The sequence below is a fragment of the Salmo trutta genome, chromosome 9 (assembly GCF_901001165.1).
Source record: "Salmo trutta chromosome 9, fSalTru1.1, whole genome shotgun sequence".
NCBI classification, from domain to species: Eukaryota; Metazoa; Chordata; class Actinopteri; order Salmoniformes; family Salmonidae; genus Salmo; species Salmo trutta.
Window position 1 is genome coordinate 38,592,227 of NC_042965.1, and position 20,655 is coordinate 38,612,881.

Below are 20,655 nucleotides of genomic sequence, written 5' to 3' on the forward strand. Positions count from 1 at the left end.
AACTGAAACAGTCTAGAATGATAGAATGATAACTGAAACAGTCTAGAATGATAGAATGATAACTGAAACAGTCTAGAATGAGGGAATGATAACTGAAACAGTCTAGAATGATAGAATGATAACTGAAACAGTCTAGAATGAGGGAATGATAACTGAAACAGTCTGGAATGATAGAATGATAACTGAAACAGTGTGTAATGAGGGCATGACCACTGAAACAGACTGGAAGAACAAATCATATACACATCATGTGTTGATGACTAATAAACACACAGACACAGGGTTTGAATAACAGAACTGGGCATAGATGCACCCCTGGCTACATCCATTGATAAATTGACTGTGTGAAATTGTACGTTATATCACTAAGAATAGAGAGTGGCTCAGATTTCCCTGTTAGAGTGTCTTCCCATATCTGAAGCTGTGGGACTTGAGTCAGTCAATGTTTTGTGAAGTGTGACAGTAGGGTTTAAATGGGAGTCGAAATAACTAAAATATGTCTTGGCTTGTGTATTCACTTGCAATTGTACGCACGCGCACACACACACACACACACACACACACACACACACACACACACACACACACACACACACACACACACACACACACACACACACACACACACACACACACACACACACACTAGACCTGCTTTGGTTTGGCTCAGTGTAGTGCTCGTGGCGGCAGGTAGCCTCCATGTTAGAGCGTTGGTCCAGTAACTGAAAGGTCACTGGTTTGAATTCCTGAGCTGAGGCACTTTAGCCTAATTTACTCCAGAAGCGCCGTACTACTATGGCTGACCCTGTAAAACAACACATTTCACTGCACCTATCTGGTGTATGTGAAAATAAAACATCTATATTTATTTTTAATGTTTACCCTCAGTGGTCTGTGCTGGATCCTGGCGCGGGCCACTTTCTGCTTGTTGACTATGTTCATCAGCTTAACAGCATCGGCCCCCTTCACATAAACCACCGGCCTCTTCAGAGGGTCCTCTGCTAACTTGTTTAGCTGCAGGAGAGGAGAACACACACACACATTAGGACATGTATACAGGACAACACACACGTTAACCTTAATGATGAAGAACAACTGTATGCTCATCTTCAACATAGTCTCTCATTTCATCTCCTGTAGGATGGAGAGAGAGACAGAGAGAGAGAGAGAGAGGGAGAGTGAGAGAGAGTGAGAGAGAGAGACGTGGAAACTGTGGTCGTCCTCTACAGCGGGACGGAGGGAGAAATGGAGAAGGGAGGGAGGGATGGAGGAGGGAGGGAGGAATGGAGGAGGGAGGGAGGGATGGAGGAGGAATGGAGGAGGGAGGGAGGAGGAATGGAGGAGGGAGGGAGGAATGGAGGAGGGAGGGAGGAATGGAGGAGGGAGGTAGGAATGGAGGGAGGGAGGGAGGAATGGAGGAGGGAGGGAGGAATGGAGGAGGGAGGGAGGGAGGGATGGAGGAGGAATGGAGGAGGGAGGGAGGAATGGAGGAGGGAGGGAGGAATGGAGGAGGGAGGGATGGAGGAGGGAGGGAGGGATGGAGAAGGAATGGAGGAGGGAGGGAGGAATGGAGGAGGGAGGGAGGGATGGAGGAGGGAGGGAGGAATGGAGGAGGGAGGGAGGAATGGAGGAGGGAGGGAGGAATGGAGGAGGGAGGGAGGGATAGAGGAGAGAGGGAGGAATGGAGGAGGGAGGGAGGGATGGAGGAGGAATGGAGGAATGGAGGAGGGAGGGAAGAAGGGAGTAAAGGAAGGAGGGAGGGGGGAGGGAAGTCAATTAATTGTATGTTCTGTATTTGGCCACAGACTGCCTCCTCCACTGAGTTGGACTGAGCTTCTATCTCTCTAGTCTGCCGTCCGTGGGCCTATACAACTGGGTCCTGGACTTCCTGACGGGCTGTCCCCAGGTGGTGAAGGTAGACAACATTATCTCCTCCACACTAATCCTGAACACGGGGGTCCCACAAGGGTGCATCCTCAGCCCCCTCCTGTACTCCCTGAGACTATTAAAACCTTCCCTAACCAGAAACCGTAGATAGATGGTGGCATTCGCGCAAAACTGAAAGCGCAAACCACCGCATTTAACCATGGAAAGATGACTGGGAATATGGTCGAAGTCTCAGAGGGTGGGTCGCTCAGCCTAACGCACCATTGCCTGCACACTGCATGCCCTCCAGGATACCTACAACACCAGGTGTCGCAGGAAGACCAAGAAGATCATCAGTGACCCCAGCCATGTCCTGTTGTCCCTGCTTCCATCACTCAGACGTGGGCAGTATAGGAGCATCATGGCAGAAACTGTCAGACTGGCCAATAGCTTCTACCCCCAGACCATCAGGCTGCTGAATAGCCACCACTAGTCAGCTACCTGCTCCCCCTGTCCCCCCCCCCCCACAATGGACAGTTACCCTGTCCCTACCCCATATGGACATGTAAATTATTACAGTTGTAAATATTTATATATATATATTATTATTATTTAGATTATTGTTTTATTCACTTCATAGTTTGACCTGCAGTGTTGGAGCTCGAAGCTTAATAATTTCACTGTACTCAGCAATTACATCTATGACTAATAAACTCATCTTATCTAATCAGTTTCTCTTTCGGCCTCCGTCGCTCCCTGCCCTCCGTACTCTCTACAGTCTCTCTAGTGGGACTCCTCCACTGGACTGAGCCCCTCTGTAGTCTGCTCCCTCCCTGCCCTCCGTACTCTCTACAGTCTCTCTAGTGGGACTCCACTGGACTGAGCCCCTCTGTAGTCTGCTCCCTCCCTGCCCTCCGTACTCTCTACAGTCTCTCTAGTGGGACTCCTCCACTGGACTGAGCCCCTCTGTAGTCTGCTCCCTCCCTGCCCTCCGTACTCTCTACAGTCTCTCTAGTGGGACTCCTCCACTGGACTGAGCCCCTCTGTAGTCTGCTCCCTCCCTGCCCTCCGTACTCTCTACAGTCTCTCTAGTGGGACTCCTCCACTGGACTGAGCCCCTCTGTAGTCCGCTTCCTCCCTGCCCTCCGTACTCTCTACAGTCTCTCTAGTGGGACTCCTCCACTAGAGCCCCTCTGTAGTCTGCTCCCTCCCTGCCCTCCGTACTCTCTACAGTCTCTCTAGTGGGACTCCTCCACTGGACTGAGCCCCTCTGTAGTCTGCTCCCTCCCTGCCCTCCGTACTCTCTACAGTCTCTCTAGTGGGACTCCTCCACTGGACTGAGCCCCTCTGTAGTCTGCTCCCTCCCTGCCCTCCGTACTCTCTACAGTCTCTCTAGTGGGACTCCACTGGACTGAGCCCCTCTGTAGTCTGCTTCCTCCCTGCCCTCCGTACTCTCTACAGTCTCTCTAGTGGGACTCCTCCACTGGACTGAGCCCCTCTGTAGTCTGCTCCCTCCCTGCCCTCCGTACTCTCTACAGTCTCTCTAGTGGGACTCCACTGGACTGAGCCCCTCTGTAGTCTGCTCCCTCCCTGCCCTCCGTACTCTCTACAGTCTCTCTAGTGGGACTCCACTGGACTGAGCCCCTCTGTAGTCTGCTTCCTCCCTGCCCTCCGTACTCTCTACAGTCTCTCTAGTGGGACTCCTCCACTAGAGCCCCTCTGTAGTCTGCTCCCTCCCTGCCCTCCGTACTCTCTACAGTCTCTCTAGTGGGACTCCTCCACTGGACTGAGCCCCTCTGTAGTCTGCTCCCTCCCTGCCCGTCTGTAATTTAAAAATCCCAGGGGAAATACCAGAGATATTCACCATTTCTATTTCTTCCCCTGTCGTCATGTTTCCAAGTGAAATATGCTCTCTTTGATTAAAGTCTAGCGTACGTCAATTTAACATCTCTGCCTCTACTTCTGTTATTTTTCCCCTGCAAAAGAGTCAATATAGACCAGGCTCTCAAAGGGCTAACACTGCTAGCATTGATGTCAATGTGATAATACTGTAATGCTATACATAAAGTATATACACCAGATACCTCACGATAAAGGAAAGTATACAGTTGCAACCTCAGTTCAACCAAGGTACAAGAACTAAAGAACAAACTGAATGTGTATAGAAGAGATATTCTCAATGTCAAACGGAACGTCAATAAAGTGCTTCTCCATTATCAAAAACCAACACGTTTAACTCAGCATTAAAGACTTTGATAATAAAATACATAAAGTTAGTAGATAGATCATGTAAACAGGGAGAAAAAGAGGTCAAAAACATTAACTTCATAACCCTCCCTTGCTCCTAATTTCACCCGGAGGATATTAACTCTAACTCCTCCTCCCTACCCCTCGGCCTGTGCCGATTGGGCAGCTGCAACTGGAAACCCTCTCGGGGGAATGTGACCTTGAGGGCCACGCTGACTTTCATGTGGTCCCCTTACAAGCCTTTTATCTCTGTGAGTCTCTGCTACACTGCTGCTTACAGCCTGGAGGCCTGACACAGAGGATCCTGCATGTCCGGGCCTGGTGCAGTGGGCCTTGTGCAGTGGGCCTGGTGCAGTGGGCCTGGTGCAGCGGGCCTGGTGCAGCGGGCCTGGTGCAGTGGGCCTGGCTGAATACCACAGGAGAATTCTTCTCTCTCTCTGACAAAGCTGCTACTTCCTCTCCCTTCTGCTTCACCAGTGGTGGGTGGAGGAGAGACTTCTGTATCACAGGCAGGAAGAGAGCTCTTTTCTGGAATTTGATCATTAGCGTGTATTGGCCTAATTCTGCTCTGCATGCATTATTTGGTGTTTTACATTGTACACTGAGGATATTTTAGCAGGAATTCTGCATGCGGAGTCTCAATTTGGTGTTTGTCCCATTTTGTGAATTCGTGGATGGTGAGCAGATCCCAGACCTCACAACCATAAAGGGCAATGGGTTCTATAACTGATTCAAGTATTTTTTTTGGTCCAGATCCTAATTGCGCTCTCTCTCTCTCTCTCTCTCTCTCTCTCTCTCTCTCTCTCTCTCTCTCTCTCTCTCTCTCTCTCTCTCTCTCGCTCTCTCTCGCTCTCTCTCGCTCTCTCTCTCCCTCTCTCTCTCGGAAAATGTGTGTGTCAAATAAAATAAGTGTATTTGTTACATTCTTCATAAACAACAGGTGTGGACTAACAGTGAAATGCTTACTTCCCAACAATGCAGAGAGAAAGAAAATAGAGAAATAATAGAAAGTAATAACACGTAATAATAAATACACAATGAGTAACAATAACTTGGCTATATACAAGGGGTACCAGTACTGAGTTGATGTGCAGGGTAAGAGGTAATTGAGGTAGACATGTACATATAACTAGGAATAAAGAGACAGATAATAAACAGAAGAGCAGTGTATATTACGAGTCAAAAAAGTTATTGCAAAAAGGGTCAATGCAGATAGTTAAATAGTCAACTAACAGCTACCCAGACTAACTAATTAGCAGCTTGTGGGTAGTTGTTTTGTCCTCTTCACGACTGTGTTGATGTGTTTGGATCATGATAGATCCTTAGTGATGTGGACACCGAGGAATGTGAAGCTCTCGACCCACTCCATTACAGACCCGTCAATGTGAATCAGGGCGTGCTCGGCCCTCTTTTTCCTGTAGTCCACGATCAGCTCCTTTGTCTTGCTGACGTTGAGGGACAGGTAGTTGTCCTGGCACCACACTGCCAGGTCTCTGACCTCCTCCATATAGGCTGTCTCATCATTGTGTCGGTGATCAGGCCTACTACTTTCGTGTCATTTGCAAACGTAATGATGTGTTGGAGTCATGCGCCACTCAGTTGTGGTTGAACAGGGAGTACAGGAGGGGACTAAGCACACACCTCTGAGAGGCCCCCGTGTTGAAGGTCAGCGTGGACACCTGGGGGCGGCCCGTCAGGAAGTCCAGGATCCAGTTGCAGATGGAAGTGTTCAGTCCCAGGGTCCTTAGCTTAGTGATGCGCTTGGAGCTGAGCTGTAGTCAATGAACAGCATTCTCACATTGGTGTTCCTTTTGTCCAAGTGGGAAAGGGCAGTGTGGAGTGTGATTATTATTATTTGACCCTGCTGGCCATCATCTTGGCCATGTTCGGTTATAATCTCCACCTGGCACAGCCAGAAGAGGACTGGCCACCCCTCATAGCCTGGTTCCTCTCTAGGTTTCTTCCTAGGTTTTGGCCTTTCTAGGGAGTTTTTTCCTAGCCAACGTGCTTCTACACCTGCATTGCTTGCTGTTTTAGGCTGGGTTTCTGTACAGCACTTTGTGACATCAGCTGATGTAAGAAGGGCTTTATAAATACATTTGATTGATTGATTGGAGCGCAATAGCGATTGCGTCATCTGTGGATCTGTTGGGGCGGAATGCGAATTGGAGTGGGTTCCAGGGTGTCTGGAATAATGGTGTTGATGTGAGCCATGACCAGACTTTCAAAGCATTTCATGGCTACAGATGTGAGTGCTACGGGGCGATAATCATTTAGACAGGTTACCTTGGAGTTCTTGAGAACAGAGACTATGGTGGTCTGCTTGAAACATGTAGGTATTACAGATTGGGTCAGGGAGAGGTTGAAAATGTCAGTAAAAACACTTTCCAGCTGGTCAGAGCATGCTCTGAGTATGCGTCCTGGTAATCAATCTGGCCCTACTGCCTTGTGAATGTTAGCCTGTTTCAAGGTCTTACTCACATCGGCTATGGAGAGCGAGATCACACAGTCATCGGGAAAAGTAGGGGTAGGCTCGCGTCACTGGGCAGCTCACGGCTGGGTTTCCCTTTGTAATCCGTGATAGTTTGCAAGCCCTGACACATCCGACGAGCGTCAGAACTGGTGTAGTAGGAGTCGATCTTAGTCTTGTATTGATGCTTTGAACACCAGTTGTTGGTTCGTCGCAGGGCGTAGAGGGATTTCTTATAATTGTCGGGTTAGTGTCTCGCTCCATGAAAGCGGCAGCTCTGGCCTTTAGCGCAGTGCGGATGTAATCCATGGCTTCTGTTTGGGATGTGTATAGTACCAGTCAAAAGTTTGGACACACCTACTCATTCAAGGTTTTTTCTTTAATTTTACTATTTTCTACATTGTAGAATAATAGTGAAGACATCAAAACTATGAAATAACACATATGTAATCATGTACTAACCAAAAAAGTGTTAAACAAATCAAAATATATTTTAGCCACCCTTTGCCTTGATGACAGCTTTGCACACTCTTGGCAATCTCTCAACCAGCTTCATGAGTAATGCTTTTCCAACAGTCTTGAAGGAGTTCCCACATATGCTGAGCACTTGTTGGCTGCTTTTCCATCACTCTGCAGTCCAACTCATCCTAAAACATCTCAATTGGGTTGATGTCGGGTGATTGTGGAGGCCTGGTCATCTGATGCAGAACTCATTCACTCTCCTTCTTGGTCAAATAGCCCTTACACAGCCTGGAGGTGTGTTTTGGGTCATTGTCCTGTTGAAAAACAAATCATAGTCCCACTAAGCACAAACCAGATGGGATGGCGTATCGCTGCAGAATGCTTTGGTAGCCATGCTGGTTAAGTGTGCCTTAAATTGTAAATACATCACTGACAGTGTCACTAGCAAAGCACCCCACACAATCACACCTCCTCCTCCATGCTTCACGTTGGGAACAACACATGCGGAGTTCATCCGTTCACTTACTCTGCGTATCACAAAGACACGGCGGTTTGAACCAAAAATCTCATCAGACCAAAAGACAGATTTCCACCAGTCTAATGTCTATTGCTCGTGTTTCTTGGCCCAAGCAAGTCTCTTCTTCTTATTGGTGGTAAAGGTGATCTAGAGTTTTTTCGGCTCTAGTTGCACAGGTGACATGCTGGTAGGAATGAGGTAAGATGGATTTCAGTTTTCCTATACAGTGCATTAAGTGCGGTCTTAGTGCCAGCATCGATATGTGGTGATATGGGCTGGTCCGAGGTGAGCAGTATGTCCTGCTCCGACTGACCCTTGAAGTAGAAATCTTCATCCAAATCAAGGGTAGTGAAGTCCAGACGCTCTTTTCGGTCATAGAAAACGATGGCGGAAACAATATGTAAAAATGTAGATAAGAACCGCGCAAAAACACACAAAATAGAGTTGTTCAGGTGCCCGTTAAATGGCTGCTATTCATTCCACCGCCATTCTTGAGTGGAGACTAGGAGAGTGAGTACCCAATGGGTGTATGGACACATGGAAACCGTGTGTGTGTGTGTGTGTGTGTGTGTGTGTGTGTGTGTGTGTACTGACCTGATCAATGGCATCAGAGTTTTCGGACACGTCAAAGATGACAGCCGTCGCCCCTCTCTGAACTGCTCGCTTCGCCTGCAGAGAGAACAACAGTCATTAGAGAGACAGAGAGACAACAACAGAGAGAACAACAGCCATTAGAGACAGAAAGAGAACAACAGCCATTAGAGACACAGAGAGAACAACAGCCATTAGAGACACAGAGAGAACAACAGCCATTAAATAGACACAAAGAGAGAACAAAAGCCATTAGAGAGACAAAAAGTGAGAACAGCAATTAAATAGACAAAGAGAGAACAACATCCATTAAATAGACACAAGGAGAGAACAACAGCCATTGGAGACGCAGAGAGAACAACAGCCAATAGAGACAGAGAGAGAACAACAGCCAATGGAGACAGAGAGAGAACAACAGCCAATGGAGACAGAGAGAGAACAACAGCCAATGGAGACAGAGAGAGAACAACAGCCATTGGAGACAGAGAGAACAACAGCCAATGGAGACAGAGAGAAAACAACAGCCAATGGAGACAGAGAGAGAACAACAGCCATTGGAGACAGAGAGAGAACAACAGCCATTACAGACAAAGAGAGAACAACAGACATTAGAGACGCAGAGAGAACAACAGCCATTAGAGACACAGAGAGAACAACAGCCATTAGAGACACAGAGAGAACAACAGCCATTAGAGATAAACAGAGAGAACAACAGCCATTACAGACACAGAGAGAACAGCCATTAGAGACACAGAGAGAACAACAGCCATTAGAGACACAGAGAGAACAACAGCCATTAGAGACACAGAGAGAACAACAGCCATTAGAGACACAGAGAGAACAACAGCCATTAGAGATAAACAGAGAGAACAACAGCCATTACAGACACAGAGAGAACAACAGCCATTAGAGACACAGAGAGAACAGCCATAAGAGACACAGAGAGAACAACAGCCATTAGAGACACAGAGAGAACAACAGCCATTAGAGACACAGAGAACAACAGCCATTAGAGACACAGAGAGAACAACAGCCATTAAATAGACACAAAGAGAGAACAAAAGCCATTAGAGAGACACAAAGTGAGAACAGCAATTAAATAGACAAAGAGAGAACAACATCCATTAAATAGACACAAAGAGAGAACAACAGCCATTGGAGACAGAGAGAGAACAACAGCCATTAAATAGACAAAGGAGAGAACAACAGCCATTGAAGACAGAGAGAAAACAATAGCCATTGGAGACGCAGAGAGAACAACAGCCAATAGAGACAGAGAGAGAACAACAGCCAATGGAGACAGAGAGAGAACAACAGCCAATGGAGACACAGAGAGAACAACAGCCAATGGAGACAGAGAGAGAACAACAGCCAATGGAGACAGAGAGAAAACAACAGCCATTGGAGACAGAGAGAGAACAACAGCCATTAGAGACGAGAGAACAACAGCCATTAGAGACACAGAGAACAACAGTCATTATAGACACAGAGAGAACAACAGCCATTAACCTGTTGGGGCTAGGGGGCAGTACTTTCATGAATGAGACACAAAGAGAACAACAGCCATTAGAGACACAGAGAGAACAACAGCCATTAAAGACACAGAGAGAACAACAGCCATTACAGACACAGAGAGAACAACAGCCATTAAAGACACAGAGAGAACAACAGCCATTAGAGACACAGAGAGAACAACAGCCATTACAGACACAGAGAGAACAACAGCCATTAGAGACACAAAGAGAACAACAGCCATTAAAGAGACAAAGAGAGAACAACAGCCATTAGAGACACAGAGAGAACAAAAGCCACAGAGAGAACAACAGCCATTAGAGACGAGAGAACAACAGCCATTAGAGACACAGAGAACAACAGCCATTACAGACACAGAGAACAACAGCCATTAGAGACACAGAGAACAACAGCCATTAGAGACACAGAGAACAACAGCCATTAGAGACACAGAGAACAACAGCCATTAGAGACACAGAGAACAACAGCCATTAGAGACACAGAGAACAACAGCCATTAGAGACACAGAGAACAACAGCCATTAGAGACACAGAGAACAACAGCCATTAGAGACACAGAGAACAACAGCCATTAGAGACACAGAGAGAACAACAGCCATTAGAGACACAGAGAACAACAGCCATTAGAGACACAGAGAACAACAGCCATTAGAGACACAGAGAACAACAGCCATTAGAGACACAGAAAACAACAGCCACACAGAGAACAACAACCACAGAGAACAACCATTACACTCTTCGTCTAAGTTTTGGGCTCAATAATATTTTACATCAATTAGTCTTTTGAGTAATCACCTCAGATATTTTCCACATTCAATCTTTTTCAGATCTGATTGGTCAATAGCCCAATTTGTGAAAAAAAGATCAGAATTGGGCTGCCTGTCTAAACGCAGCCAGAGAGAAGAACAACCACTAGAGACACACAGAGACCAGTAGTTTGAACATACATTACCAGTCCAAAGTTTGGACACACCTACTCATTCAAGTGCTTTTCTTTATTTTTACTATTTGCTTCAATGTAGAATGAAAGTAAAAATAGCAAAACTATGAAATAACACACATGGAAACATGTAGTAACCAAAAAAGTGTAAAAAATGTAATATTCTTCAAAGTAGCCACCCTTTGACTTGATGACAGCTTTGCACACTCTTGGCATTCTCTCAACCAACTTCACCTGGAATGCTTTTCCAACAGTCTTGAAGGAGTTTCCACATATGCTGAGCACTTGTTGGCTACTTATCCTTCACTCTGCGGTCCATCTCATCCCAAACCATCTCAATTGGGTTGAGGTCGGGGGATTGTGGAGACCAGGTCATCTGATGCAGCACTCCATCACTCTCCTTTTTGGTCAAATAGCCCTTACACAGCCTGGAGGTGTTTTGGGTCATTGTCCTGTTGAAAAACAAATGATAGTCCCACTAAGCGCAAACCAGATGGGATGGCGTATCACTGCAGAATGCGGTGTTAACCATGCTGGTTAAGTGCGCCTTGAATTCTAAATAAATCACAGACAGTGTCACCAGCAAAGCACCCCCACACCATCACACCTCCTCCTCCATGCTTCACGGTGGGAACCACACATATGCAGAGATCATCCATTCACCAACGTTGCGTTTTACAAAGACATGGCGGTTGGAACCAAAAATCTCAAATAAGTACTCATCAGACCAAAAGACAGATGTCAACTGGTGTCCATTGCTTGTGTTTCTTGGCCCAAGCAAGTCTCTTCTTATTATTGGTGTCCTTCAGTAGTGGTTACTTTGCAGCAATTCGACCATGAAGGTCTGATTCACGCAGTCTCCTCTGAACAGTTGATGTTGCGATCTGTCTGTTACTTGAACACTGTAAAGCATTTATTTGGGCTGCAATCTGAGGCTGGTAACTCTAATGAACTTATCATCTGCAGCAGAGGTAACTCTGGGTCTTCCTTTCCTGTGGAGGTTCTCATGAGAGACAGTTACATCATAGGGCTTGATGGTTTTTGCGACTGCACTTGAAGAAACTGTCAAAGTTCTTGAAATGTTCCAGATTGACTGACCTTCATGTCTTAAAGTAATGATGGACTGTCGTTTCTCTTTGCTTATTTGAGCTGTTCTTGCCATAATATGGACTTGGTCTTTTACCAAATCTTCTGTATACCACCCCTACCTTGTCACAACACAACTGACTGGCTCAAACGCATTAAGAAGGAAAGAAATTCTACAAATGTACTTTTAACAAGGTACACCTGTTAATTGAAATGCATTCCAGGTGACTACCTCATGAAACGGGTTGAGAGAATGCCAAGAGTGTGCAAAGCTGTCATCAAGGCAAAGGGTGGCTATTTGAATAATCTCAAATCTCAAATATATTTTCATTTAACACTTTTTTGGTTACTACATGATTCCATATGTGTTATTTCATAGTTTTGATGTCTTCACTATTATTCTACAATGTAGAAAATAGTACAAATAAAGAAAAACCCTTGAATGAGTAGGTGTCCAAACTTTTGACTGGTGCTGTATATCAACTCCAACCTAGTTCATTTGAAGCCAATCTTGAAACAATAACTTTGCAGTAGTGAGATAAGGTCAACAAGGGTTAGTTTTAAATGTAGTAAGGTTAAGGCTAACTCGGTGGTAAAGTAATATATTTAACCAGTTTGTTTTAAATATATCCCCAAAACCTCACTCTCACTCCCAGCCACCAGAGGGGGTTATGTGACTTCGAATGGCCTGAATCCAGCAGACAGCTAGGCCCAGCAGCAGAGAGCAGAGTCATAGAGAGAGAGAGAGACAAACCGACAGAGAGGGAGATAGAGACAGAGAGAAAGAGAGAGGGAGATAGAGAGACAGAGAGAGAAAGAGAGGGAGATAGGGAGATAGAGAGAGAGAAACTACAAACAATGCATGCAGGGCAGAATTAGGCCAATATCCACTAATAATAAAAACTCAAAAAAGAGCAATTAAGTTTTGGAAACATCTAAAATACAGTGACCCCCTCTCATATCATTACCAAGCCCTGCAATGCCAAGAGCTGAGCAAAGAAAGGAGTCCCCTCATCCAGCTGGTCCTGGGGCTGAGTTCACAAACCTGTTCTACTAACACACTGAAGCCTCAGGACCAGAACATCCAATCAATCAGAATAAACCAAATTACAACACAGTCAAAACAAAACTACATTGCTTATTGGGAAACACAAGCACAAACACAAAGCAAAATGCAGTGCTATCTGGCCCTAAATCGACAGTACACTATGGCTAAATATTTGACCATGGTTACTGATCAAAACCTTAGAAAAACCTTGACAAAGTACAGGCTCAGTGAGCACAGCCTTGCCATTGAGAAGGGTAGACACAGGAAAACCTGGCTCCCTGTAGAGGAAAGGCTGTGCAACCACTGCACAACAGCAGAACCTGAGACGGAGCTGCATTTCCTGACAAAATGTCAAAAATATAAAACAATTAGAGAGTGTCATTTCCCCAAATTTGAAATCCTTATTCAAGGTTTTAAAGACCTCTCTGATGAGGATAGGCTACCCATCCTGTTGGGGGAGGACGCAGAGAGCTGTGGGTTGGCAGCGCACTACATTGCTGCCTGCCATAAGTTGAGGGACAGTGTCTGACAGACCAATAAACCTGCACATGTCCTCAACTGTATGATTATTGTTATTGTTGAATGTATGGTTATATTGACCGTTGGTTATTGTTGTTACTGTTGTCCCGTTGACAATTTTTGATTCTCATTTTTATTTATTTTTTATATTGTAAATATCCAAAGTAAGCTTTGGCAATATGTACATTGTTACGTCATGCCAATAAAGCGAATTGAATTGAATTGAATTGAGAGATAGAGAGACAGAGAGAGAGACAGAGAGAGAAAGATAGAGAGAGACAGAGAGAGAGGGAGATAGAGAGATAGAGATAGAGAGACAGAGAGAGGGAGATAGAGACAGAGAGATAGAGAGAGAGAGGGAGATGGAGATGGCGATATAGACATAGAGAGACAGAGAGAGAGAGAGAGAGAGACAAACAGAGAGAGAGGGAGATTGAGAGAGAGAGCGGGAGAGGAACAGAGAGAGAGGGAGGAACAGAGAGGAACAGAGAGGAACAGAGAGAGAGTGAGAGAGATAGAGACAGAGAGAGAGAGGAACAGAGAGGAACAGAGAGAGAGGGAGAGAGATAAAGACAGAGAGAGACAGAGAGAGAGAGAGGAACAGAGAGGAACAGAGAGAGAGGGAGAGAGATAGAGACAGATAGAGACAGAGAGAGAGGAACAGAGAGGAACAGAGAGAGAGGGAGAGAGATAGAGACAGAGAGAGACAGAGAGAGAGAGCTAGAGAGGAACAGAGACAGAGGGAGAGAGATAGAGACAGAGAGAGATAGAGAGGGAGATAGAGAGACAGAGAGAGAAAGAGAGGGAGATAGAGAGACAGAGAGAGAAAGATAGAGAGAGACAGAGAGAGAGGGAGATAGAGACAGAGAGATAGAGAGAGAGAGGGAGATGGAGATGGCGATATAGACAGAGAGACAGAGAGAGAGAGAGAGAGACAAACAGAGAGAGAGGGAGATTGAGAGAGAGAGAGAGAGAGAGAGAGGAACAGAGAGAGGGAGGAACAGAGAGGAACAGAGAGGAGCAGAGAGAGATAGAGAGAGATAGAGACAGAGAGAGAGAGGAACAGAGAGGAACAGAGAGTGGGAGAGAGGTAGAGACAGAGAGAGACAGAGAGAGAGAGGAACAGAGAGGAACAGAGAGTGGGAGAGAGGTAGAGACAGAGAGAGACAGAGAGAGAGAGGAACAGAGAGGAACAGAGAGAGAGGGAGAGAGATAGAGACAGAGAGAGACAGAGAGAGAGAGGAACAGAGAGGAACAGAGAGCGGGAGAGAGATAGAGACAGAGAGAGACAGAGAGAGAGAGGAACAGAGAGGAACAGAGAGCGGGAGAGAGATAGAGACAGAGAGAGACAGAGAGAGAGAGGAACAGAGAGGAACAGAGAGAGAGATAGAGACAGAGAGAGAGAGGAACAGAGAGGAACAGAGAGCGGGAGAGAGATAGAGACAGAGAGAGACAGAGAGAGAGAGGAACAGAGAGGAACAGAGAGAGAGATAGAGACAGAGAGAGAGAGGAACAGAGAGGAACAGAGAGAGAGGGAGAGAGATAGAGACAGAGAGAGAGAGAGGAACCGAGAGGAACAGAGAGAGAGTGGAACAGAGAGGAACAGAGAGAGAGGGAGAGAGATAGAGACAGAGAGAGACAGAGAGGAACAGAGAGAGGGAGAGAGATAGAGACAGAGAGAGACAGAGAGGAACAGAGAGAGAGGGAGAGAGATAGAGACAGAGAGAGAGAGAGGAACCGAGAGGAACAGAGAGAGAGTGGAACAGAGGAACAGAGAGAGAGGGAGAGAGATAGAGACAGAGAGAGACAGAGAGAGAGAGGAACAGAGAGAGAGGAACAGAGAGAGAGGGATGGAGACATTCGGCTCCCAGTCCATGGAGAGGTCAACAACTCGATGATAACATTGGAAGGATGAGCACAAGTGGTCTGTCCCTCAACTCTCTTTATACATGATGTCACTAGAGAAAGACCTGCGTCTCAAATGACAGCCTTTTCCCTATAAAGTGCTCTACTTTTAATCAGGGCCCATAGGGTCAAAAGTAGAAATAAAGAGGGAATAGGGGACCATTGAGACCACCCTTAATAAAGCTACATCTGATTCATATTACACTTAACAGTATGATAGTGTTTTACTGTATATGGACTACACACCACATACATTCAAATGATTTCACATGATGACAAGTACCATTAAAGTTGGTGGCAGACATTTATGAAAGCTGTATTTCAATGTCAGTGGTCTTAATTCCAATACCAACTAGCAGAACGATCCGCAGAGATCCTTCAACATGAGGAGTAGTGTTGGGAGTAGTGTAACTGCTACAGACTGTAACGCCCTGGCCATAGAGAGGGGTTTTTGTTCTTTATTTTGGTTAGGCCAGGGTGTTACATTGGGTGGGCGTTCTATGTTCCTTTTTCTATGTTTTGGTATTTCTTTGTTTTGGGCCGTGTGTGTGGCTCCCAATCAGGCACAGCTGAAGCTCGTTGCTGCTGATTGGGAGTCACACATAAGGAGCATGTTTTTCCTTTGGGTTTTGTGGGTAATTGTTTCTGTCATTGTTTTGTACCAGACAGGACTGTTTGCTGTCGGTTTACTCTTTTCTTGTTTTGTATAGTGTTCATGTTGTTGATATTAAATTTCTAATAATGAACACTAACTCCGCTGCACCTTGGTCCACTTCTTCAGACGACAGCCGTTACAGAATTACCCACCACCAAGGGACCAAGCAGCGGAAGAGGGAGGTCCGGGCGATGGAGGAGACGCCAGCCAGCAGACGGGGTCGCTGGCGTCGGTCGAGGAAACCCGGAAGACACCCCCAAGAAATTTTTTTGGGGGGGCTAATGGGGTGGTCCGGAAGGGCAGAGGAGGAGCCCAGACCACTGCTCTCGTGGGGGATGACGGCAGAGGAGGAGACGCAGATGAGGTGGTTTATTGAGGACCTGCTGAAGGAAGATCTGGAGGAGGAGCCATGGGAGGCGGAGTTGCGCGCTGTGTCGCCAGTGCGTCCGCACAGCCCGGTGCGTCCGGTGGACATGCCCAGCACATGCCGTGCTAGGAAGGGCATCCAGCCAGGACGAGTGGCAAAACCGGCTCCACGCTTCAGTTCACCAGTGCGTGTTCACAGTCCTGTCTGGCCCGTCCCTGCTCCCCGCACCAAGTCCACAGTGCATGTCCCCAGTCCTGTCCGGTCCGTCCCTGCTCCCCGCACCAAGCCCAAGGTGCGTGTCCACAGTCCTGTCCGGCCCGTCCCTGCGCCCCGCACCAAGCCCAAGGTGCGTGTCCCCAGCCCGCCAGTCAACAGTCGTCGGAGCTGCCCGCCAGTCAACAGTCGTCGGAGCTGCCCGCCAGTCAACCGTCGTCGGAGCTGCCCGCCAGTCAACCGTCGTCAGAGCTGCCCGCCAGTCAACAGTCGTCAGAGCTGCCCGCCAGTCAACAGTCGTCAGAGCTGCCCGCCAGTCAACAGTCGTCAGAGCTGCCCGCCAGTCAACAGTCGCCAGAGAGGTCAGACTGCGCTGAACTGCCGAAGTGGCCAGACTGCGCTGAACTGCCGGAGTGGCCAGACTGCGCTGAACTGCCGGAGTGGCCAGACTGCGCTGAACTGCCGGAGTGGCCAGACTGCGCTGAACTGCCGGAGTGGCTAGACTGCGCTGAACTGCCGGAGTGGCCAGACTGCGCTGAACTGCCGGAGTGGCCAGACTGCGCTGAACTGCCGGAGTGGCCAGACTGCGCGGAACTGCCGGAGTGGCCAGACTGCGCGGAACTGCCGGAGTGGCCAGACTGCGCGGAACTGCCGGAGTGGCCAGACTGCGCGGAACTGCCGGAGTGGCCAGACTGCCCCGAACTGCCGGAGTGGCCAGACTGCCCCGAACTGCCGGAGTGGCCAGGGACGCCCGCCAGCCCGGTGAGTCCTGTGCCTAGGGACAGGCCTCTGTCATGTCTCCCCAGCCTGGTGAATCCTGGGTCAGTGCCGTCGGAGCAGCCAGGGTCGCCCGCCAGCCGGGCGCAACCATCGCCGCCCGCAAGCCGGGAGCAGCCAGGGTCGCCCGCCAGCCGGGCGCAACCATCGCCGGCCGCCAGCCGGGCGCAACAAGGGTCGCCCGCCAGCCGGGCGCAACCATCGCCGCCCGCCAGCCGGGCGCAGTCAGCGTCGCCCACCAGACCTTCGGCGCGGCCAGGTGCGCCACCTAAGAGGGCGACGTCAAGGGTGGAGCAGAGGCCACGTCCCGCACCTGAGCCGCCGCCGTAAGAAAGCCCACCCGGACCCTCCCCTTCAGAGTCAGGTTTTGCGGCCGGAGTCCGCACCTTTGGGGGGGGGTACTGTAACGCCCTGGCCATAGAGAGGGGTTTTGTTCTTTTTTTGGTTAGGCCAGGGTGTTACATTGGGTGGGCGTTCTATGTTCCTTTTTCTATGTTTTGGTATTTCTTTGTTTTGGGCCATGTGTGTGGCTCCCAATCAGGCACAGCTGAAGCTCGTTGCTGCTGATTGGGAGTCACACATAAGGAGCATGTTTTTCCTTTGGGTTTTGTGGGTAATTGTTTCTGTTTGAGTATTTTCCTAACAGGACTGTTTGCTGTCGTTTTGTTCATTTTGTAGTGTTCTCTTGTTTATTTGAATTAAAATTCTAATGATGAGCACATCCTCTGCTGCACCTTGGTTCCCTCTTACAGACAGCCGTTACACAGACGTAGTCTTTTGATGGTGTTTCTGCTTGAGGCAAGAGATAAGACAAACGTTGCAATCAGCAGAACCCAGAATATCTCTTCACTCAATCCAAAATGGCTTCCCCACAATACTTTATCTTAACTCCTACTTTCCACAACCGACCGTTCCAACCATTCCGACCGTTCCGACCGTTCCGACCGTTCCGACCGTTCCGACCGTTCCATTCTGTCTGAGCACGGTTGATTCATGGAGCCCCGTTTAGCAGCGTTTTGAAGTCTCAACTAAAAGACCAGTCAGGATCACATCCTGGTATTATCATGGAGCCCTGTAGGCTCCGTGCCAGATAACATCCAATCAGCCAGCCAGGGGAGGGACATCAGATCAACGTTACAGAGTAAAGGGCTGTGGCTCTTGTCCAGTGGCTGAAAAGTGTCTGAGCTGAGCTTGAGTCTACAGGCACTTAGAGCGAGAGAGAGAAAGAAAGAAATAGAGAGAGAGAGAGAGAGAGCAAGCGAGAGGAGAGGAGAGAGAGAGAGAGAGAGAGAGAGAGAGAGAGAGAGAGAGAGAGAGGGGGGGGGGGGGGGGGGGAGAGAGAGAGAGAGAGAGGGGGGGGGGAGAGAGAGAGGAGAGAGAGAGAGGGGGGGGGAGAAAGAGAGAGGGGAAGCACAGTTGGTCCTTTCAAAACAAGTAATGCTAAATTCAGAGGTAGCATTGAGCAATGTGTTGTAGAATAGAGCAATGTGTGGTAGTATTGAGCAATGTGTTGTAGAATAGAGCAATGTGTGGTAGTATTGAGCAATGTGTTGTAGAATAGAGCAATGTGTGGTAGTATTGAGCAATGTGTGCTAGCATTTAGTAACTAAAACAAAACAGTTGTTTTTTCTGATCTACACTTCAAAAGGAAAAAGGAAGAGAATTTGAGAAGTCTTTAAAGAAGAGAAGTCTTTAAAACGAGTATTTGGACACATCATTTACCCTCTCAGGAAATAGGCCTACCCGTGTTTGTTTGTGTGTGTGTGTGTGTGTGTGTGTGTGTGAGAGAAAGAGAGAGAGAGAGAAAGCCTGGGCTATGCAGTGTGATTATATTGTGTCCTGTATTTAAGCTGAATATAGACATGAATGTGCATATACAGTCCAGGGCATAAGGGCGTGGCACGCAGCTCCAGATTGGGTCTCTACACTTACACTGTCCGTACAATTGATGTTATATCCCAAAGATGAGAGCTTTCAGAAACCGACGTGGAAGACAACGGGGAACCCTTAGTTGAGACTTGCGTTCCCTAGAACCAGGATGGATTCCTCTCCAATACCCTAGAACCAGGACGGATTCCTCTCCATTACCCTAGAACCAGGATGGATTCCTCTCCAAAACCCTAGAACCAGGATGGATTCCTCTCCAATAGTTAGAACCAGGATGGATTCCTCTCCATTACCCTAGAACCAGGATGGATTCCTCTCCAATACCCTAGAACCAGGATGGATTCCTCTCCATTACCCTAGAACCAGGACGGATTCTCCATTACCCTAGAACCAGGACGGATTCCTCTCCATTACCCTAGAACCAGGATGGATTCCTCTCCAAAACCCTAGAACCAGGATGGATTCCTCTCCAATAGCTAGAACCAGGATGGATTCCTCTCCAATACCCTAGAACCAGGATGGATTCCTCTCCATTACCCTAGAACCAGGATGGATTCCTCTCCAATACCCTAGAACCAGGATGGATTCCTCTCCATTACCCTAGAACCAGGACGGATTCTCCATTACCCTAGAACCAGGACGGATTCCTCTCCATTACCCTAGAACCAGGATGGATTCCTCTCCAAAACCCTAGAACCAGGATGGATTCCTCTCCAATAGCTAGAACCAGGATGGATTCCTCTCCATTACCCTAGAACCAGGATGGATTCCTCTCCAATACCCTAGAACCAGGATGGATTCCTCTCCATTACCCTAGAACCAGGACGGATTCTCCATTACCCTAGAACCAGGATGGATTCCTCTCCATTACCCTAGAACCAGGATGGATTCCTCTCCATTACCCTAGAACCAAGATGGATTCCTCTCCAATACCCTAGAACCAGGATGGATTCCTCTCCATTACCCTAGAACCAGGACGGATTCCTCTCCAATACCCTAGAACCAGGATGGATTCCTCTCCATTACCCTAGAACCAGGACGGATTCCTCTCCATTACCCTAGAACCAGGATGGATTCCTCTCCATTACCCTAGAACCGGAGATCAGGATCAGTCAAAAGACTAGCGAGGGAGAGCAGAGAGCTGTCTTAGGTTCCATCCCAAATGGCACTCATATTCCCTATAGGTCTCTCTCTCTCTCTCTCTCTCTCTCTCTCTCTCTCTCTCTCTCTCTCTCTCTCTCTCTCTCTCTCTCTCTCTCTCTCTCTCTCTCTCTCTCTCAATTCAATTCAATTCAATTCAATTCAAGGGGCTTTATTGGCATGGGAAACCTGTTAACATTGCCAAAGCAAGTGAGGTAGATAATATACAAAAGTGAAATTAACAATAAAAATGAACAGTAAACATTCCACTCACAGAAGTTCCAAAAGAATAAAGACATTACAAATGTCATATTATGTATATATACAGTATCTCTCTCTCTCTCTCTCTCTCTTTGTGTGTGTGTGTGTGTGTGTGTGTGTGTGTGTGTGTACTACAGGCCAGGCTGACAGGCGCCCCTCCACCTCCATCCAC

General features: G+C 47.6%; 1 protein-coding gene across 3 annotated transcripts in view; it reads right to left on the reverse strand.

The window, feature by feature from the left end:
• LOC115200516 (E3 ubiquitin-protein ligase znrf3-like) overlaps positions 1-20,655 on the reverse strand; it is a 185,544-nt gene that overhangs the window by 13,573 nt on the left and 151,316 nt on the right. For all 3 annotated transcript variants that reach the window (XM_029763643.1, XM_029763641.1, XM_029763644.1), the window contains exons 3-4: positions 8,157-8,231; positions 883-1,014 (exon numbers count right to left, since the gene is read on the reverse strand). In XM_029763643.1, coding sequence (XP_029619503.1) covers positions 883-1,014; positions 8,157-8,231 — 207 coding nt within the window. The remainder of the gene's footprint in view (positions 1-882; positions 1,015-8,156; positions 8,232-20,655) is intronic.